The sequence below is a fragment of the Melozone crissalis genome, unplaced genomic scaffold, assembly GCF_028551555.1.
Source record: "Melozone crissalis strain CALT ecotype California unplaced genomic scaffold, PUWL_Pcris_2 ptg000018l_1, whole genome shotgun sequence".
Lineage (NCBI taxonomy): Eukaryota > Metazoa > Chordata > Aves > Passeriformes > Passerellidae > Melozone > Melozone crissalis.
In genome coordinates this window covers 12,504,078-12,524,394 of record NW_026535796.1, presented here as the reverse complement: position 1 = coordinate 12,524,394, position 20,317 = coordinate 12,504,078, and the positions used below count along the sequence as shown (strand labels likewise).

The 20,317-nt window shown below is 49.5% G+C and overlaps 2 protein-coding genes across 2 annotated transcripts in view; one reads left to right on the top strand and one right to left on the bottom strand.

Annotated features, from left to right (window-relative positions):
* RASSF7 (Ras association domain family member 7) overlaps positions 1 to 20,317 on the top strand; it is a 233,852-nt gene that overhangs the window by 55,756 nt on the left and 157,779 nt on the right. The gene's annotated exons all lie outside the window — the stretch shown is intronic.
* HRAS (HRas proto-oncogene, GTPase) overlaps positions 3,978 to 20,317 on the bottom strand; it is a 39,828-nt gene continuing 23,488 nt past the window's right edge. Inside the window, exons 2-6 of the mRNA XM_054276077.1 lie at positions 14,331 to 14,484; positions 9,557 to 9,735; positions 7,165 to 7,324; positions 6,331 to 6,455; positions 3,978 to 4,280 (exon numbers count right to left, since the gene is read on the bottom strand). Coding sequence (XP_054132052.1) covers positions 6,336 to 6,455; positions 7,165 to 7,324; positions 9,557 to 9,735; positions 14,331 to 14,441 — 570 coding nt within the window. The 5' untranslated portion in view covers positions 14,442 to 14,484 and the 3' untranslated portion in view covers positions 3,978 to 4,280; positions 6,331 to 6,335. The remainder of the gene's footprint in view (positions 4,281 to 6,330; positions 6,456 to 7,164; positions 7,325 to 9,556; positions 9,736 to 14,330; positions 14,485 to 20,317) is intronic.

Genomic DNA, 20,317 nt, shown 5'->3' with positions numbered 1-20,317 from the left:
CTCACTGGCAGCAGTTACAAAAGAGCCCAAGATGGGGATGCAGAAGGCTTAGAAGGCACACATGAAGACATAAGTCCAAGGGATTGGAGTCACTAAAGCCTGGCTATTCTTCCACACAGTAAAACAGGCTCCTCCTAAGACACAGAGAAAAGTAAACTAAGAAACTTCCAATTTTGTCCAAAATTGGTATGAGCTCCCTTAGAGGTACCTGTGACTACATGGGATGCAATATCACAAGACCCCCTTCCAGCCATCCCATTAAGAACCTGGGCCACTCAGGTGCCCTGGAGGCCATTCAGCCTGGCCTCACATCAGAGACCTGCTCCTGGAACATCTAAGCCTAGAGACTTGGGGAAGCTGTTTCCTGAGTAGCTTTGCTTACCTTTATGGTGAAGGCAAGAAGTGATACACAAGTACTGCTTAGGCTGGAAAGGTTTGCAGCGGTGGCTGTAGTCCAGAAGGGAAACCTAGTCTGCTCCTCTACCCAACCACACAGAGGCCAGCATTTTGCCAGAGCTGCTCTGTAATACTCAGCCTTTCATTCAGCTGCCCCCACCACCACTCTCATCTCAGGTCTCACTCCAGCACTGAGTCATTGCTGCCAGCTCCTGCACAACGCAGGTCTTTGCCAAAGCCCTTGGCAAGCACCATGCACTCACCTGCTTTGGAGTCACCCTCTGTGCTGGCTTAGGAGAATGCTCCTGGAAGCCCTCACAGACCAAAAGGCATGAGATCTGTTCCAGCACTTGATCAGCATCTTTAAGGACTTGCAAGCAATTGTGGTAGTTGACTCAGCTGTGATGTCTCTGGCGCCTCAGCCCCTCTGTAAGAGGGTGTGAGGCACTTGAATGATGTGAGAGAACATGTATTATACGCCTGTCCTGAGACATCTGGACCTGACCAGACTAGAACACACCTCATCAACTATTCTGTAATTTAAGTGTGGGTTCAAAGGTGGCACTCCTCCATTATGGGATATGCAGTCTCAACATAATCAGTAGGAGGCTGACTGAAGCCTTCTCAGAGCTGGTTTTCACACTGGCTGGAGATCCACAGCACAAGTTTAGTTCAGCTTTGCCATGACCAGCTGAAGAGATCACAACAGCCAGAGATGAGCTGATGTACTCAAACAGAGCAAAAAGCTCACCTCTGTGGACTCTTTTCCAGCTTCAGCTGTACAACAGGAATAACCAAAACACATTCTGCTTGCCTGAGCGAATGCCTCTAAAGCAGAACTGAGGTACACAACAGACTCCTTATCATCAGGGAAACAACTGCAGTGTCTGAAAACTTCATCTTCCAGTCCAGGTACTTCTAGAACAAAAGTGCCTTGAATAACTATGGGGAAAATCAACTCCAAACCCCTCAATTTCTTCTCCAAACCTACATTCACTCCAGTGAAACTGTAATCCTGGTATTACTTTCAGACTCAAGAAGTTCAGCTAGCACACAGAACACACTGTGAGCTCATGTACCGACCTCCTGCCTGTCAGGGGCCAGCAAGATGCCGTCCTGTCCCCAGATCATCAGCACCAAAGTAGCAAGTGAAAAAGCCAAGTCAAGAGTAACAACTCCACCTGAGAGAAGTGATACAATCTGGTTTTTGCCAACAGAAAGATCAGACCAGATCACAGCTGATGTATCTTGATCTGTCATGATTTTCCTCCTGGAACAAAGATGCAGTATGACAATACACAATTAATACGTGGTTTTTGGAGATCTGTGGTGTCAAGCTTTTAGCACCTCCTTTTGCTCCTAACCTACCGCCAGCTTTTAGCAGGGACTTGAACAATGACCTGAGTCTGGATTTCTTGTGACCCAATTACAGCAAAAAACTAACCAGCTCCTGTGATGGTCTGTTACTGACCAGGATTGTCTGACAAGCTTGAAAATCTTACCCTGAGTGCAAATCCTCTCTGAAAGGGAGATGCTCTTACTTCAGCTTCCTGCTCCTCACCACACTCTTCTAAGTAGTTTGTATTCTGGCCAGTGCTGTTCTAGCACATCCTCACCAAGATGTGCCAGTTTCTTGATACTGCACCTATTGCCTGCCCTGTGAAGAGACCTTGGCCCTGGCACTCCCTGGAGCTCCTCAGCTTCCTTGACTGCAGCTCCCAGTACTTGACTGTGGCATTTGTCTCCCAGCCAGAAATGAGAGGAGACTCTCAGTGGTTAGAGCCACCCAGTCCCTGAGAGAGCACCAGAGTGTTACTTCTCCTCTGAAGGCCTCCAGATAGATCTATCCTATCCTTCACTGGGGAAGAAAGGGCAAAGTCCTACTGCAGATGAAGAGCACCAGGTTCTAGTGCAGTAACACTACCAAGCAAGGGTCCCCGTGTCATCTTCTAGAAGGACAAAGTACTGCTGTCCTGTGGCCAGTTGTGCACAAGATGCCAACTTTAGGAACAACCCCCATTCTTCCAGTCTTCACACTTGAAACAACTCAGAGTGGGAGGTTTTCTGGGAGTCTCTGTTCAGTCCCACCATGTAACACTAGGTTCAGCATCTTCAGCAATCCTCCAGCACAGGGACAGACTGCTGTAAACAGCACACCCAGCTAAAGGCAGGGCACTCTCCCCTCAGGCAACTTCTCCCACTCCAGGAGCTGGTATCAGCCCTTCTGCAGGAACAGGGTGCCAGGCAGCTGCAGCCAAGGTGGGGGCTGTGCCCTACAGCAGTTCAGAGCAGGCATTTACAGAAAGCAAGCCATTAGTACAAGTCCTCTCTTGCCCAGGCCAAAAGCAAAGACAATACCCCCAGGAGCATGGGAGTAGAATTGTGTTGCTTTAATTCTGTTGCTGCCTGGCATGACAGAGGATGGGGAGTGGGATGGGAGGTTGCTTGCAAGGATGCTGGGAAGCCCTGGGTGGGCTGTGGCTTTGTGCTGGGGGTGACCAGGGTTTCTTTACTGGTTTTGCCATGTGACTTACACACCACCCTCACTGCTCCCAACCCAGAACAACCTTGGGTGCCAAACCCAGCACCTCTTCAGGCCTGGGCTAGCCCATGCAGAACAGCTCCCTGCCACACTCAGCTGGATCACCTTCCTCCTTTGATGCTTCTAATTTTGGATGCCAGGTAAATTAGCCTGTGCAAAGCTTGGAAGAGGGAAAGCTATCCACTGCACTGAATGCAATGCCTTGTCTCGGGGCTGCAAGTAAAAGGCACGTAGGTCAGACCTCAGGCAAAAACCCCAAAGGAGCAGAGCTGGGCGAAGGCAGGGTTCCCAACAGATTAGCCCTAATCCAAAACACTCTTACCCACTTGAAACCCAGGAACTGGAAGCTTGAATCCTTTAGTCTTAGTTGCTGAGCAGCCAGACAGCTTCTGCAGTGCAGGAGAGCCCTTCTCAACATACTCACCAGTCAGAAAGCCGTGCACCAGGCAGACGAGGATTTGCTTACCTGTACATCCTGGAGCAGCCCAAGGTGTATGTGCTATACAGGTGTTAGCATAGCTAGGGCTGGAAGGGACCAAAAAGTCCCAATTCTACTTCTAGAGCACAACACATGAGGGAGGTCTTGTGTAACAAAAAGCTGACAGGAAAGGAATCAGGGAAGCAACAGACTGGTACCAGCTGAGGTGAAAGTAGCTCTTGAATCTCCTTGCTGATGCTTCTTCCCTTCCAGGCATTGTATCTGAGGCCATAAATCCCACAAGGACTAGGCTGAAAGCAAAGCACTCAAGGGGTGCCAAGGACAGGCTTGGACTGGTTGCACTCTTCCACCCTCCCAAAACTTGGGGCCAGCAAAGTTCCAGGTGGGCTGGGGAGGACATGACAAAGACTTGCTGGAGACAGAGACAAGCTGTCTTGCCGTGAGAGCTTCTCTCCCACCCTGATCACCTCCATGATCTACAGCATGACCTTGGTCTGTGGAAAGAAAATGTCAGCACCCTTTCCTCCCCACCATCCCACCAGCGATCCTTCCAGAGCACCAGCAGCAGCAGCCTCTGGAAGGAGGACACAGCCATCAAGGTGATTTGTTGAGACGATCAAATAATAATTTACTGTGATTCAATCTGTGGCTTTGTACAGTTGCCGGGGTGGGAGGAGGCCAAAGGATGAGGGGATGGGGATAAAAAAAAAAAAGAAGTTGTTTGCCACAGGCTTGGGTGAAGTGCGAGATAGTCCTTGGAGGGCCTCATGCTCCCCCTGTCCTCTTCGTCCTGCTCCTCTCCCCCCAGTACTCCTCCTCTGAATCCGTTTGCTGCTTCCTTTGCTTCACCTCTTTCCTTGCACACTGCACAGTGGGAACCTCGCCAAGACACGGTCCAGACAGCTGAAACAGAAGAGGACACTCATGAGCACTCATTCCCCATCAGAACAAGCGGGGCTGTTCCCAGTACTCACCCCTCACATTTGGGGATGACCCTGCTAGTGCCCACAGAGCTACACAGGTCTTAGAGGTCTAGGTCTGGGTCTGTCTTAGCAAAGCATCTGTACATGTCCTGAAGGGAACAAGTCTTGGAGTCGGTGGAGTGATGGGTGAGCTTTGGGCACCTCACCAGAACTTCTGCCTCTTTCTGAACCTCCTTGTGGGAAGGGGCACTGTTTGGCAAGATCTTTCCACCTCCTCCAGGGATGATGGGAACCACAAAATGAGTCCAGGGCAAATGCAGCCAAATTTCGTTGGCCACAACACCCACCCTTCCTCTCCCCAAATCCCAGCATGTCTTTGCCTCACTTCTCCTTTTGTGCCTTGATGTTCCTCCCTCTCTGCTCTTGGGCACTGCAGCTAGATTAAGCTGGGATGTCTGGTTTCCAGTTTCTGCCTGAGCAGAAAAAGACACAGGCAACTTGCAGGCCATGTTCTCTTAACTGAGAGGAGTGTTTCCAAGTGACCCTTTCCCAGTCCTTCTTGCCCAAGCTGGTGCTGCTACTCGGCTGTGCCAAGGATTGGGCTCCTGGCGGTCGGTGTAAGGAGCAGCAGTGCCTGCCAAGCCCATGCTGTCAGCTGTGAGCCAGAGCAGGAAACAAGCCTTGAGCTCATATCCCCATCCGGAGGAAATGCTCCTGAACATCTGGAGGACACAAACATCTGGAAAATCTCCCTTAGCAGTGATAAGTGTGCTGGGCACAGCATTCAGCTCGGCCCCCAGCCGACCTCACACGCCTCGGCTGGGAGGGAGGGGTGGGGCTCTGGGGTGGGTGTTTGCTCATAGGAAGCAAACGTTGCCAGCACTGTTTTGTTAGGTTTTTTTCCTTGGGAGTGGGGGGCAGGAGGAAGAGCTCTGCTGTGCTCATGGCTTCTAGCTCAAAAAGCATCACAGGAAACCTGCTGTTCATCTCCACCTTCAGGAGACCCTCTTAACACCATCTCTAGATACAGTGCACTTCTCTTTAGGACTCCAGCAGTTATTTATAGGGGTAAAGGGCCAGTCCAGGTGCTTGAGAGAATCCCCAAAAGACATTAAGGGCAATGTTCATGCATGCATTTGTCCCAGATGTCCTTAGATACTGCTCTCCTTGGTGGACTCATTCCTAGTTGCCCCTCTCTAACTTTCTGCCATGAAGGAGTTGGTTACACAGACAGATGTTCCCAGGCCTTTCACTTAAAGCCAGCCAGTACATGCAGGGACAATAATAGGAACTCTCCCTGACTGCTATCCAGCAATGTTTTAAATAAACTCATAATTAAAAAAAAAAAAGTGAGGAAAGAAAAACAGGCAAGTGAACATAAACAATCTGAAAAATACTGTTTCTGGCTCCAGCACACACAATTTATAAAAGCAAACAGCCCCCTTATGGCTAATTCTCAACATTGCATCAGCTCCAAATAGCCCAGGGGATTTATCTAATGGGGAAAACTCTTCTGAAGAACACAGGACTTTTCATAGCGAGACAGGTCTGCTCTAAAGCTTTAGGATGAGGCAATTTATGTGAGTGCATTAGGAGGCAATGCACCCAGCCAGCTCTTCATCTGAACCCTTCTAGAGCCAGTCTGGCGAGCATGCAGTGATCTGTACACCTTCAACACCAGCTTAACTCCTCTTTCAGAACAGCAGCATGGGAAAAAGCTTTCCTAGGGAAAGCACAACAAATTATTATTTTTTAAAATACTCAGTTGTATAGAATTTTGTTGCACAAAATGAGGGGGAGAAATAAACAACCCTTTCCTGCCACATACTTCCTCAGGGAAGTGGGAATTTTGACTTACCTATGTTTTCACAGAAAAACGCTCTATCAATCTGAAAGGTGTTTCATTAAACAATTCCTGCTGCTGAAATTGATCCTGTTGCACTTGTTTGGCTAGTGCATCTGCACCCACCTCCTCTGCCCCACTTCCAACGTTCCCCCACTGCACCTCATGTGCTGCTTCCAGCACTTACCATAGTCACGATACCACACATTTACAGTTCATGCAGCCGGGGCCGCTCTCGTCTGGGGGATTCAGCTTGCGCAGCTTGTGCTGCCGGATCTCCCGCACCAAGGTGTAGAAGGCATCCTCCACGCCCTGGGGAAAAAGCAGGGCTTGAAGCAGCTGCCCGCTCTGAGGAGGGACAGTGGAGAGAGGAGAGGGCTCTGCTCCCCAGCAAGGTGTCCCTAACACTGTCCAGGAGTGAAGATTGCAGAGGTAAAGGTATAGAACCAAGCTGGGAAGACTAACAAGGACCTGAGTGTGGCCCTCAAACAGAGAGCAAAACTGAATGAGCAACCATCAGGATAAGGATCTCTGAAGTCCCTGAGATTTATCAGCTCTCAGCAGTCTGAATGAGGTCTACCACCCAAGAGAAAAGCCATCACTAGGCCACTGAAGGTGGCAGTTCCATTTCCACCTCTATGCTCTGGGAGCTCCACATGGTCCTTTCAGCACTGGTGTATTTTGCCAAAATAGACCACGGATGAGGTTAACCAAATGACCTGAGCTTAGCTGATTTGCAATGACTATGGAGGTTATTCCAGAGCCTTGGAGAAAGCCCTGAGAAGGCATCTTCTCTTCACTGCTGCCACAGCATGATGATGCACTTCTTGTGATGGGAGGCTCAAGCCTGGACTGGGAGGGAACATCCTGAGGAAGGGAGCATTTAGCCTTGAGGAAGCAACTAAGGCCAGCCCTCACACCCATCTGTCTGCAAGGTGATGCCTGCCCATTCCTGCCCCTCCAGGGCAGCAGTGGAGGAAAAAAGAGAAAAAGAGCCTTTTGTTCTAAAGTCTCCTCCTACCTGTCTGGTTTTGGCAGACGTTTCTATGTAGGGGATCCCGTAGCTCCGGGCCAGGTCCTGCGCTTGCCGGGTCTCCACTGTCCGCGCAGGGAGGTCACATTTATTCCCCACCAGCACCATGGGGACATCATCTGAGTCTTTCACCCTCTTGATCTGCTCCCTGCAAGAGGGGGAGGCGTGAAGAAGTGAAGGAGCAGATCCAGAACACTCCCTGCCAGTTTCTTTGTTAGGATTTGACAGCTACCCCTCGCTCCTGTTGAATGCCTTGTGTTGAGCTTTCAGGAAAATGTAAATAACTATGGCACACAAGTGAGTAAAATAGCAGAGCAGTTAGAGCACCTCTGGAAATGAAAACTAAACATACTTCTGCTCTTTAAATGCAGCTATTTACAAAACAACTTGAATTATGACAGTCTATATTAAGACATGAGCTTAAGATAGTTTAAGTTAAATAAAAATTAATTCTCAAGCAGTTACCTGTGCTATTTCCAACATTTTATATCAAATAATCCCCCCAAAATGGGGGGAAAAATAAAAAACCACCTGCAACCAGAATTTGCTGAGCTGATAAAGCAGCTTTTGGCAGCTGTAACCTTTTGTGCAGATGCACAGGCAGTATTTGCTCCCTTTCAGTTTAGTTCAGGTCACTCAAAGTTGAGAAACCAACTGGGAACTAAAAAAGCTGTAATGCTCACTTCTTCATTCCAACATTGGATCTAAAACTAGGTGGGCGAGGATGAGATCTATCACTCCTAAAAATCTTGAAGGCCATTATGACCACAAAAAATCCATTCAATTCCCTTCTGATAGATAATAACTTCCTTTGCTTAATAAATCATTTAACTTCAGATGCAAAACAGCTTTTTTATTTTTGCTCATGGGTCCAGAACATTTAATATGGTTTTAATTTAACAAATAAAAGATTTAAAATGCCAATTTCTGCATTTTAATTGAATGCAAATCTCCATCCAAAGGCAGCTGGACATTCATGCGCAGAAGAATCAATCATCTTTTTCTAATGTAGTAGAACATAGAAATGAAGTCTGACTATGTGCATGATATGCCATAAAGCCATTTAAATGTTCTGTGTAACATCCTGATCAGCAAATGCAAGTACTAAATTTAGTGCACAGGCTACACTTAGCTGAAAAGAGATACCTCCAAATGGTTACTAACCAGGGAGAGCGAGCATTTCTCTGGGGAATATTCTTTTAAAAGTAAAAACACAAAGAGCACAGGCTAAAGGAGATGAAAGCTAGTGATTTACATCATGATGGCTTGAAATCAAGCCATCCCGCAAGCAATTCACAGGCACCAGCCCCAGCACAAGGATGAATGCTGCTCAGTCCCTCAGGTGCTTTAGGAAAATCCCATCCTTTGTCCTTTGGTTCAGCTGAAAGAAGCCAAATTAGTTCACCTGTGCAGCTATAACACTGAACAGCCTTTTGGATGAGACTGAAACATCTCAGCAGCTCCAAGCAGCACCTCTAACTATGGAGCAATGAAGGGATGTGCCTGTCCTCGAAACAACAGGATTACTGGGACCCCGGTTTATGATGAGAGACAGGGATACACAGTCCCTTGTGGGCAGTGACAGAGCAGGGACAAGCAGAGCCATCTCCTGCATCCTCTGCAAGTGCCTGCCATCGCAGCCAAGGCTCAGAAAAAGGCGCAAGCAGAGTCCCTCCCTAAAGTAGCATCGGAGTAAACAGGGAAGATTCCTGCTGTGTTTACATCACCCCCTTGACTCTTCGGCTCTGCAGGGATGACATCAACAGAGAGGAGAACTGGGATTGTACTGGGACGGTGTGCCTGCTTCATCACCACTTCCCCATACATCTGCTTGGGCAAATCACCTCACTGGAGCCCTGACTCCCCTTCTGCTCCATCTTTGCCCTGCTTGAAACCAAGCTCCAGTGGGGCAGGAGTCTCTCCACACGTGTGAAGCTGGAAGATCACAGCCTGGTCATGCCAGTGGACAGCAGGGCAAGCAGCTCTCCCTGTCCTTTCCAGCCTCCCCTCCCAGCTCTGGGGCCAGCAGAAATCGCAGAGATCGATTGCGCTAACAAAGCAATTCCACTAATTAGGGAAGGAAGGGAGGGGGGGTCATACAGGATCAGCTCTCTCTTTAGTCACCATAAACACTTAAACATTACATTACCAGGTCCCCAAAGGCCACAAGCAATCCCTCTGGAAGGGTTTTATTGGAGTCACTGACATTAGCCGTCTGCGCTGTCTCTTCCCTGGGGAATGGCCACTTTAGCTAATTGTCTTTGCTGGCAGTCTGTGCTTCCACTATGGGGCCTGATCTAAAAGGGTGGGCAGGAGAGTGCAGCAGCAAGCCTCTCCTTCTCACAGGGCAAGAGGGAAAGGCCCTTCCCAGGATACTGACCTATACTGGTGAATATCTTCAAAGGACTTGGTGTTGTTGATGGCGAAGACACACAGGAATCCTTCCCCCGTTCTCATGTACTGGTCTCTCATGGCACTGTACTCCTCCTGCCCTGCAGTGTCCAAGATGTCTAACAAACAGGTCTCTCCATCGATGACTACTTGCTTTCTGTAGGAATCCTGCAGGCCAGGAGAGGGAAAGGAAGGAAGGAGGATGCATTAAGGGAGGGCTTGGATCTGGCTAAACAAAGGGATGCAATGAGTGCATCCCTAGGAAGATGCCAGGTCATGCTCTGCCCGTGTTCAGCTTCCATTAGAGACAACTCAGTCTCTTTCAAAAATGGGAGGGAAAGGAAAAATAATAAAAAAAAAAAACAAAAAACAACAACAACAAAGGAAAAAAAGGGAGCAGCTAAGCAGGTTTCTCCTTGTCTGTCAGAACCACAGAGAAGACAGCTCCCAGCATGCTCTCCCCATTCCCAGCCTTGCCGCTGGCAGACCAGGTGCAGCTTCATCTCTATTATACCACATAGCCCTCAACAAGTATTTCCTAAGATTGTTTAGTCTCAGCTCCAATTCCTTCTGCTGGATGAGGAAGGACACTCAGGAAAGGAGCTCTGGCCAGCCAGGGCTTCCAGTCACTATCTGTGATCTGCAGGCCTGGAAGGTGGTTAAGATAACCTGGAAATCCAGTGCCTCTAATGCATCTCAAATCAGGCACCAGAGGCAATACTGCCATCAGTAAGATTTCAGACTGGGTTTGATGGTAAACCTCTTCTTTAAACATGAGAAAAGAATAAAATAAAATCACACCATGAACAGGGTGTTTCCGACAACCTGTCTGTGCCCAGAGGGCTCCATGAGAGGTAAGAGGTAAGAACTATACAGGCAGGTCCTTTGAAGTTGGGGGTTTTCCCTGCAGCAAAGGCAATCACAACTTGTCATAGATGTGAGAAGGTCTGGAAATCACCCAGAGCACCCCTCAAAAGGTTTCATTTTCACAGCACAGCTCCTCAAAGCTCCTCCCCACTGTGCTTCTTCCTGAGCTCAGTCTCATCAGCAGCGATGCTGTGGGGCAGCCCTGCATGGAGGACATCCCTTATCCCTCTCCAGCAGCCATTCCCTGTGGACAGTGCAGCATCCTCAGCTGTCAGCAACAGAAGGAAGCCAAAATGAAAGGTATGAAAAAGGTAAAAGTCAGCAGTACAACCACACAGTGCTTTGCAGCCACTCGCAGAGGCCACGGCTGCAGTTTAAATTAATTCAGATGTCGGTTGCTCTTCCAACGACCACAACAATGTTATCAGATGAGCTTTGCAGGTCTGCAGACAAACAGCTGACACAGCAAAGGGCACCAACAGGACCAGCAGCAGCACAGAAAGGGAATGGGGCCAACACGGCCTCTATCCTTTGGTTCATTACAACAACGTCATTTGCTGGGGCTAATTAAAGTCTTTCCTCACCTTGCAGAGAGGGCTGTGAAATCAGAGATGAGATCTGCTCTGCCACGACCTTCTCAGCTGTGCCTTCCCAAAAAGTGGACTGCTGACCCATCCAGAATAAGCATGGAATGAAAGGCTGGCTTTCAGCCAACTGCTCTGAAGGCAACTGGCAGGTTGCCCTGCAGGAATGTGCTCCCATTTCTAATCAATAATGTATCTGGAGCCTCCTCTGTGCAAGGGGACCCGAGTGCCTTCTCTGCCCCACAAAGCATCCTCCCACCTCTGCACCTTGGCTTGGGACAGAGGACCAGCCTCTCAGCATGCTCGTTCACAGTGAATTGCCAAGTCCCTAGTTCCAGGATGCTTCACCAGCACCCAGGCATGCTGACACAGAAGAGATCCCACACCTCAGCTCAGGTCATCAATAGGATACCCATAAGGCCAGCCAGCTGGCTTACAAGGCAGAGACATAAAACAATCTTGCAGAGGATGCTTTGCAAAGGAAGGGGACAAGCTCTCCCCATCAATTCTTTGTGTACAGCTTCATTTGATCTCCCCCTCCCCAGGAAGCTCAGGATGGCAGCTCAGCTGTCCCTGCCACACGACCAGGTGACGTGGCTGCCACTAGCCCACAGCAGCACCCTGCAGCCTCAGCCCTCCTCTGCAGCCCTGCATGTCCCACCCCACCCTGAGCAGGGGGGAATGCAGCCAGACCCAGCTGTGAAGTGCCCGGCAGCAGAAACAACATCTGTTTGGGGTTCAGACTCAAGATCCCAGGCGGATGTCGGGAGCATCCCAGCTGTGCTGGAGGACCAGGCCAAGAGGCCCATTTGCTAAGCACTACAGTCAGGACATGACCAGAGGTTTGGGCAGCCCATTACTAGCTAGCTGCTAAGAGCTGGAAGATGAACCAAAGAATTGCTCAACAGAGTGAAACTCTTTATGCCATCCCTGCTTATTCACCATGGGACAATGCCGGTGGCATATCTTTCTTTGCTGCCTTGGCCCTCCTGTTCCCAAAACAAAGGTCCTAAGGCTCCTTGGCAGCCCAAGAGCTGGCCTGTGAGAGTGTGCTGTAGTGGGGTGGACAGCATTGAGTTACAGAGCCGAACATTTGCACTGGCAAATCAGGAGGGTAGGAGGGGAGCAAACACCCAGTCAGGGTCTCTACCCCAGACAGGGGACAAACCTGCACACCTCCTGCTCTGGGGAACATCTTCTCAGTGCACCCCAATCTGCTTGCACCCCCCTTTGCAGCACAGCCTGTGCTCAATCCATGTGGGCAGCGGGCAACACCTTTGCTCCATGCACGTATCATCTTTCCCCCGCCTTTTATCCTGCTCTTTTCAGCACTGCTGTGCTGCTTGTTAGCTGGCTGAACAGTCATAGTCAGCTCCTGGGCATGATCCAAAGCAGCTTAGTCACAGGAAGGTGGTTTGTTGGTCACATTTGGATGGCTGGCAGGTAGCTCTTGGTCTCTTAAATCCCCATAAAATGAAGCATAATTAAAAGGAATCACCCTGAAATGAATCAGTAGTTGGCCGGGGTAGCAGGGAAAGCAGGGTACAACCAAGGGAGCTGCAAAGGCATCAGGGCTGGTGGTACCCACAGGTGGAAAAGTACCAGGGGTGAGAGGGCTGAAGAGCAGCTTGTGGCAGCTTTTGGAAGAGGAGAAGAACAGAATGGGGCTGGAGTGAACAGTGGAGGAGAGATCAGGCGTCTCCCAGAGCACTGCAGAAGTGCGTAGGGTGAAGAGGGTGTGCTGGGAAATGCCATGCAGGGTTTACATTCCCTGCTGCCTGTTTACATGGAGAAAATTCCCTGCAGGGTACACACAGGGAGCAGGCAGCTGGAGACAAAAACCACAGGATGCCAAAACCCAACACATCACTGGGTAGGAGTTGCCTCTGCCCACCTAAGGTCCAAGAGAGGATGCATCCTTGCAGATGTCTCCCCAGGGAGGGTGCTCTCCATGAACATTCTTTTAGCAAAAACAACTGGAATGGGTTTCTGAGAAAAGTATGCAATACTACTGGGGACAGCCACATGAGGGGAGAGGAGCTGGGGACAAAGGCAATTGCATTCATAATCAAGGAGACTCAGGAGCCCTAAATTAAATTCCAGTCTCTGCTATGGACATTTTAGGTGACCTTGGCCAAATGATGTAATAGCACGTGCTTTTTAAGTGCTTTCTCTCCTTCCCATCTGTAGGACTGTAAGACTATTTCTGCCTTTCTACCAAGCCTTGTCTTGCCTTGTTTATGTAAGTTGTAAGCTCTTCAGGGTGGGGACTAAACATAAAACACCTACCAGAATAGATTTCTCATCCCAGCTGGGGCCTTTAGCCATTATGATAATAATAACTGCAGAAACCACAGCTGCATTTATACACATCTGGTAGAGAATCCTTTAGGACTGCAGACAGGGAGGATGTTGTCCAAGAGAGAGAGGGAGCTGCAATTTGCCTTCCCAGGGTGGACTTTACTCCTTGTGCAGCGCAGTGGCTACTGCCTACGTCTCACCCAACAAAAGTGTAAGTCATGCAGAGGCTAATTAGCACATCACTAACTATGGTGAAAGCAGATGGAGAATGGAATATATTTTTGAAAAATTAAAGAAAATAATAATATCACAATGGATATTGAACACTGAATCCCCCTCTGCCCCCATACAGCCTGTGAGGACCATAGGATCCCTGCCTGTATCTTCAGGCAGGGTGCTGAGCTAAACAGGTCAGTCCTGCCATCCACACCGACTGAGACACACACATCAGCCTTTAACTCCTTCTGAAGAAGCAGAGGCAGCAGTCTGGGAGCCACAGCAGTTCAGCTGCTCAGCACGTCTTGCTCAAACTGCAAGACATACATAATACAACCAAGCTCTGATAAAACCCATTTCTTCAATAAAGCTCAAAACATCCTGCAGAAAAAGTCAATACATTTACTCTGATTTCACGGGAGGAGAAATGGAAGCACAGGCACAAAATGGCTCTTCAATTCTAAACCTTTAATCCCTCCCTACATTGTCATCTCATCAGAAAGGAAGACTTTTGTGCTGCCTCACAGCCCCTGCCCTGCTCTGCCTGTCTCTGCTGCCTCCTATGTCACCTCTCTTCAGCAGACACCACTACCCTTCTGCAGGAGATGTTAAGTCAGTCTCTGCGACCTCTGAACACACACATAGTGACTCAGAATAGCTCTGCAAAGCAGAGGAACATCCCTGCTCAAGTTCAGACTTGAGACCAAACTGAGCATGCTCTGGGTTGGAGACAAGGTGGAGAAAAGCAAGTGGAAAACATGCAGACAGACAGACCCCATGCCTGGAGCCACTTACCTCTATCGTGGGGTCATACTCATCAACAAAATGGTTCTGAATGAGCTGTATTGTCAAAGCACTCTTCCCAACACCACCTGCTCCCACCACCACCAGCTTGTATTCGGTCATCTTCCAGCTGACCCCAGCTCAGCACTTCCAGGAGCACCACCACCTGCAAGGACAAACATGGTCACTGTGCTAAGAGAGGTTACTTTAAAATGGGCAAAATAATACATCAAACCAAATGCAAAAACTCTGTTCATCCTGTGGTCTTGCAATCCTTCAGCCTGACCATCTGGATGCAAACTTCACAGGTTCCTTGAGTAAACTTCAAGAGGTAGGAGAGCATTACTGATGAGAAAACAAGAGGTACAGGCTGTATACATCAACCCCTAAAGTAACCAGTTTAAGAAGTCTGGTTTTACCTTATCTCAAACTGATGACCCGAAATCTTTAGATAGATTTGAAACCCTTGGCCAACGAGGTTGGAATGTCAATTCCCACAAGAGAGGGGGAAAAGGTCCAGCCCTGCCCAAACATGCTGTTACTTCCATGTCTTCACCCTCATGGCTGTGTCAAACCTCACAGTAGGGTTGAGATGGTGGCACATCCACACCCTCTGCCTGTCCTCCAGCTAACAGTCATACTATTGTGACAGGAAGGACTGCAGAAGGGGCATCCCTGCTCCCTGAGCTCAATCTGGCACATCCAACAAGGGGGAAAGAGATGCTGTCACAAAAGGTGCTGAGTGACAACGATGGTTAGGGTGAGGATGAGCAAACCACACTTCTGCAGTGCTGTGTGCCTCCCATGGCCCTTCAGCAGCAGAAGATTCACATCCCCCCAGCTCCTCCCTTAAATTTCTGCTCCAAGTCTGCTGAGAAAGAGGAACTAACTCAGGAAGATTACAAAACCCCAAAGGTTTAAATAGAAATCCACCCTCATTGGACTGCAGCCCCTGCCCACTGAAAGTCACTCCAGGGTCAGACACTCGTTCTCAGCCACCATCTGCAAGCTCAGGGGAAGCCACCCAAAATGCAGCAGGTAGCAGGAAGACAAGCTCACAGTTCCCCTTGTCAGACACCCTTCAGTGTTCACAGGGATTAGAACCCTCTCCTCCATCCTCCCACCTCAGATAGTTAAATCACTCCGCCCTCCTCCCCAGGCTTGTCAGCCCTGCTCCTAAACTCTGGAAGCTGCTACAAACTGTGCCAGCAAAGACTGCTCTAGACCCAGACCACAGCTGATGCATTTGCTAACACAGCAAAGATCTAATGGCAAAGAAGCCAGAACTTTTTGCCTTCAATCCCCACCTGACTGTAACCCTAAACCACCCAGACAGTTCCATCTTCCCTCTGGAGCAGGGAGCAGACACAACCACCTCTTGCAAAAGCCCTTTCTTGAGCTGCTGTCTTGATAGCAGAAAGGGAAACAAAGCTCAAGCCCTTCTCAGCATCCAGAATCCTAAAGAAGGGCAAATGAGGGGGTACAGAAGAGCAGCCAGGTGACAAATATGATGCCAAGCAGGACCTCTGGTTTGCTGTGCTGGAGGAGCAGGTAAACAACATGGAAAAGTGGTGATGGTGGGGGGAAATGAAGTGCAAATAATGTCATACCCTAGGTGCCTTCCTGACAGTGACACTGCTTCCTCTGAAAGTCCAATGTGCCTCTGTTCTGGCAGCCAGGGAAGAGTTGGAGATCGAAAGCAAGGCTACAGGAGAGAATCTATGTGATCTCACTAATTGACTGTGCGCACGCATTGCTCTGCTCCGTTAGTGCGTGCCCTCCTGTACATGGTGTTCTCACATGCACTGCTTCTCAGGGACAAGAGAGATCCCCACCCCAGGCTTCTCATCTCTCTGGGAAGAAACAGGGTGAAAAGGGGACTGAGGAGCAAATGTGGACTGACCATCTCCACCAGCACAGCTGTTGGGGAAGGAATCACTCCTTCAGCAAACAGCTTCACAGCTGAACACAGAAGGGTCCTGGGGGTCTGAAGAAACACTGCTCCCACCTTTCATTACAGAGCAAGGAGATCTCCATCCCCCAGCAAAGCACATGGACTTTGCTCTGCATCTGAAGATGAAGCAGGTGCCATGAAGATGCTCAAGGAAAACGGCACAACTGCAGGACTTGCTGAGACAGTGAGAAAAGCTTTGACTCCCCAGGGGAGGAGAAGACATAAGTTCTCTAGGAGGGGGTTCTCCCTCAAGACCACCCCAGTGGAAGGCACTGCCTACTCCTCTGGAAGGCTCCCACAGCCATAGCAGCTTTATGGTCCACACTGCAGCAGGAGGTGGGGGACAAGGTGGTCACCCACATTAGCTTGAGTGTCTTCCCCTGGTCCCGACCCCAGCTGAGGTCCATTGCACGGCAGAGGGGCAGCCACACACCAGCAAGTCCTGCACATCACCACCTTAGCACAGAGTTTTAAGGTCTGGCTTCTCCACAGAAACACAAACCCACATCTTCTTGTCCCACACACACCCAAGAGGCAGGGAAAATGAAGGGGGCGAAGAAGCCATTGCTACTCCCCATTTGTGGCCCACACATGGACAGTTTAATGCAAGAGCTCTGCAATGCTGGTGTTTGCTCTCTGACGCCATCCCTCAAAGGTGCTGTCACCTCAGCTAACTCTCCACTGCTCTGCAATCCTCGCCCCTGCAGTGGCAGGAGAGATTCTGCGGCTCGCAAAGGAGGGCAGGTCCAGCCTAGCTGCTCCACACCATTGCTGCAAAACATGTCCTAATGCAGAGTGAGAGCATGGGGAATGATGGACAGCTCTGGGCATGAGAGCTGCCCCAGTTAATGTGGGCTAAAATCAATGCTCAGGGGAGCTCGCTTCCTTTCCCCACTGCAAGCTCCTCCAGGGCAGCATGCAGACCCAACAGCACACCAGGACATGGGCAATTTCCATGGAAAGAAGCAGCCTAGCCAAAGGCTGCAGGGAAAGCAGAGATTTCAATATGGCCAATCTCTGCCACAGAGCTGGGCAGCTGGTCCTATCCTTAAGCTTACCAAAACCATCTCATAACTCCCCCATCACACTTTTTACTCCTGAACATGGGAAGAGCAAGGCTGCTCTTCGATGCACCCATAGTGCCAACACAGGAGTGGCTGTTCCTCAGTGTCACAAAAACATTATCACCACCACCACTATAAGGGCTGGTTCAAGGAAAACCATCCCAAAAGCAACGTTTCTGGCTTCCTATAACACAGATGCAGGGAAGAGAGAGTGGGGTTCCTGTCAGAGAGACGGTAACAGACACTCCAGTTTTCATGCTGGTGACACACCGGATGGAGGTTCACAGCCTGTTGGTGGTTGTGAAAGCTTCTCCTGATGCGAGGATTTCCAGTTTCTATTGCTCAGCAGCCAACACAGAGCCCACACACAGCTGACCACAAAATAACAGAGTGAAACACAAAAGCACAGCCTCCCAGTCCCACACAGAGCAGGAACAATGCTTCTTCCATCTTCTGCAAGCTCTTCAAGATCTGAAAGTCTGATCCAGGTCACCATCTAGTGTTTCCCTATCCAAATGTATCACCTCTGCAGCACTCCACTACTACACCCCCCAAAGCCACACACAGGGCTTTCAAGCAACAGTTGAGAGACAGCAAGGAGGAGAGCAGTTCCAGGAGCACCGTCTGGAAAGAGGAGGGCTGGGATCCGCGTGCCAAGCCAAGAGCCCCAGCGTGGAGCTGGAGCTGCTGCTGCTGTATTTCCTGACCTCGTGGATTTGCTCCTGTAGCGAGAGGGCTCCTGGCTCCCGTTCAAAGCTGTCTAGGAAAGCCTCGCCGAGTGCTTCCGCCTGGCAACAGCAGCTGCTCCCAGTCCAGTAGCCAGAGCCACACAGCTCCAGCAAACAGGAGCCATCTGCCAGCCTCGAGCAGGAAGAGCAAGCACGCAGCCCCAGTGGACACCAACATCCTACCTTTGTCTCACAGGGAGGGGATGGAGGCGTGGGTGAGGGCAGAGGGCACAGCACCTCCCCTGCCTGCACATGCTGGGTGGCAGCATGGAGGCCCTGCCTGCAGAAACGAGGACCAGGATGCTTGGCAGAAGCTGTCACAGGGCTAAGACATAAAGCAGGTCTGAGCATCAAGGCTACAGCTGCTACCCAGAGATCCAGCTGTGTCCTGCAACAAACAACCTGACATTCTTCATGAGGCAAGGAACTCAAGGGGCTCAGCCCCATCAGTACATCCCATCTCACCATTAGAGTTCCCACAAGAGCTCAGGCATCAAGCAGCAGGGATACACAGTGGGTTTCAACACATTTACCACAAGGGAGGCTCTGACACCCTTCCAAACAGAATAACTAACTGAAAGAGCTTTGTCTGTGTCTCTGTTTCTTCCCATCGCTTTGTTTCCCTCCCAGGACAGACACCAAGCCAACTGAACAAGTCAAGAGACAGATTTTTGCACAACGCTGCTGTAGTAAGGCCAGCCGTGCCACAAGTTTTACAACTGTTCATTATTGAGCATTCAACATCACTGCACCTGCCCACTGGGAGTTTCTGCATTTAAAGGCATCAGAAGTCAATTTCAACTCTGGAAATCTCTTCGGGCTCATGTTAGACCAGGCACCCTTTCTTCCAAAGCCCTGTCCAGAGGAGCCATATGACCACAAATGCCACTGTGTTTGCTTCTATTTCCCTTCAGCACAGACGCCCTGCAGGCACAAATGGTCTGCAGTCCTCTAGGAGAAAAACACTCATGCCAGTCTTCTACCAGCAGTCATCCACACCCACACATCAGCAATCCTACTCACTGATCTCTGAGCATTGATAAACAAACTTTGTTGGCTTACCCCAGTGACTGTCCAGTCTCCTGCATTTGCTCATGCACAAGACTGTCACCAACATCACAAAGCACAGCCTGTGGAGGGACTGAAGGAGCCTCTCCAGTGGTGTGAAATGCCACCTTTTGTTTCCGCTCAAGGACCAAAATGCTGATGTTCTCTGTGGCCTGTCCAGCCCAAAGAGATTAGGGAACCGAGGCTGGCAAGCTGATGCTCTGTTATGAAGCCTATCCAATGCTTCATTTTAATTTACTTCTTGCTTTTTAAATCAACAAGTGAGCTACAAATCTAACCAATTGTGCCTGTTGTTGGCTCGCTTGTATACTTGCAAACTCAGACAGTGCACCTCACAGATGAAAACAGAGAAAGGGATGCCAAAGAGAATAAAAGTTGCAAATACTGGCCCTGCTTTGGAGAGATGACTTGGAGATAATAAACATCTTCTATTAGGGGAAAAAAAGAAAAAAAGCCAAAAATGAGCAGAATGCCTTCTTCCATCCTCTGCTAGCTCTTCAAGATCTGAAGCAAAAGGCAGCCTGTCCCAAGGGACTGAGCACAAAAATACTGCTGCAGAGGAAAGGAAGAAAAGGGGTAAGGAATGACATAATGTAGGAGGCTCAAAATACAGATGCACATTCAAGGAGAAACCTGTGAGGAAGAACAGCAGAAAGCTGCATGCAGGTCTGAGGGATAGGCAGGTCTGGAAGGGAGGGATTGCTCTCCACAGCAGCCATAAACATCTCCCAGCAGCAATGTGCAAGCCTCAGCTTCGCACAGTCTTGAACAGGCATGGACTGGTCACTGCACCAGGCCCAGCCCTCACAGTTTCATCAAAGCACCTCTGGCAACACAACCCCTCTGCCAGAGACTACCCAACCACAAAGGGCTTGGGAAAATATGGAAGGGCAAAGGAAAACAAGACAGTATCATCCTCTCCAAAGCTGCTACCTGTTCTCTGCTCCCTGGTTCCTGCTTCAGCTGTCAGACCTTTAAGGAAAAGATAAAGCTGTGCAATCACCTGCTATTGGCAGTAAGAGAGTGCAACTACACTGTTCTTGCTTTCCCTCTCAAAAAGTAAATATTCTTTAAAAAGTTCTTTGTTGGCAGCTTATTCCAAGAAAAACAACTGGCAGGTAGCTATAACTACCCAAAATAGCAAACAACCTAAATCAGTCAGTAACACAATAAACCCAGAGAACA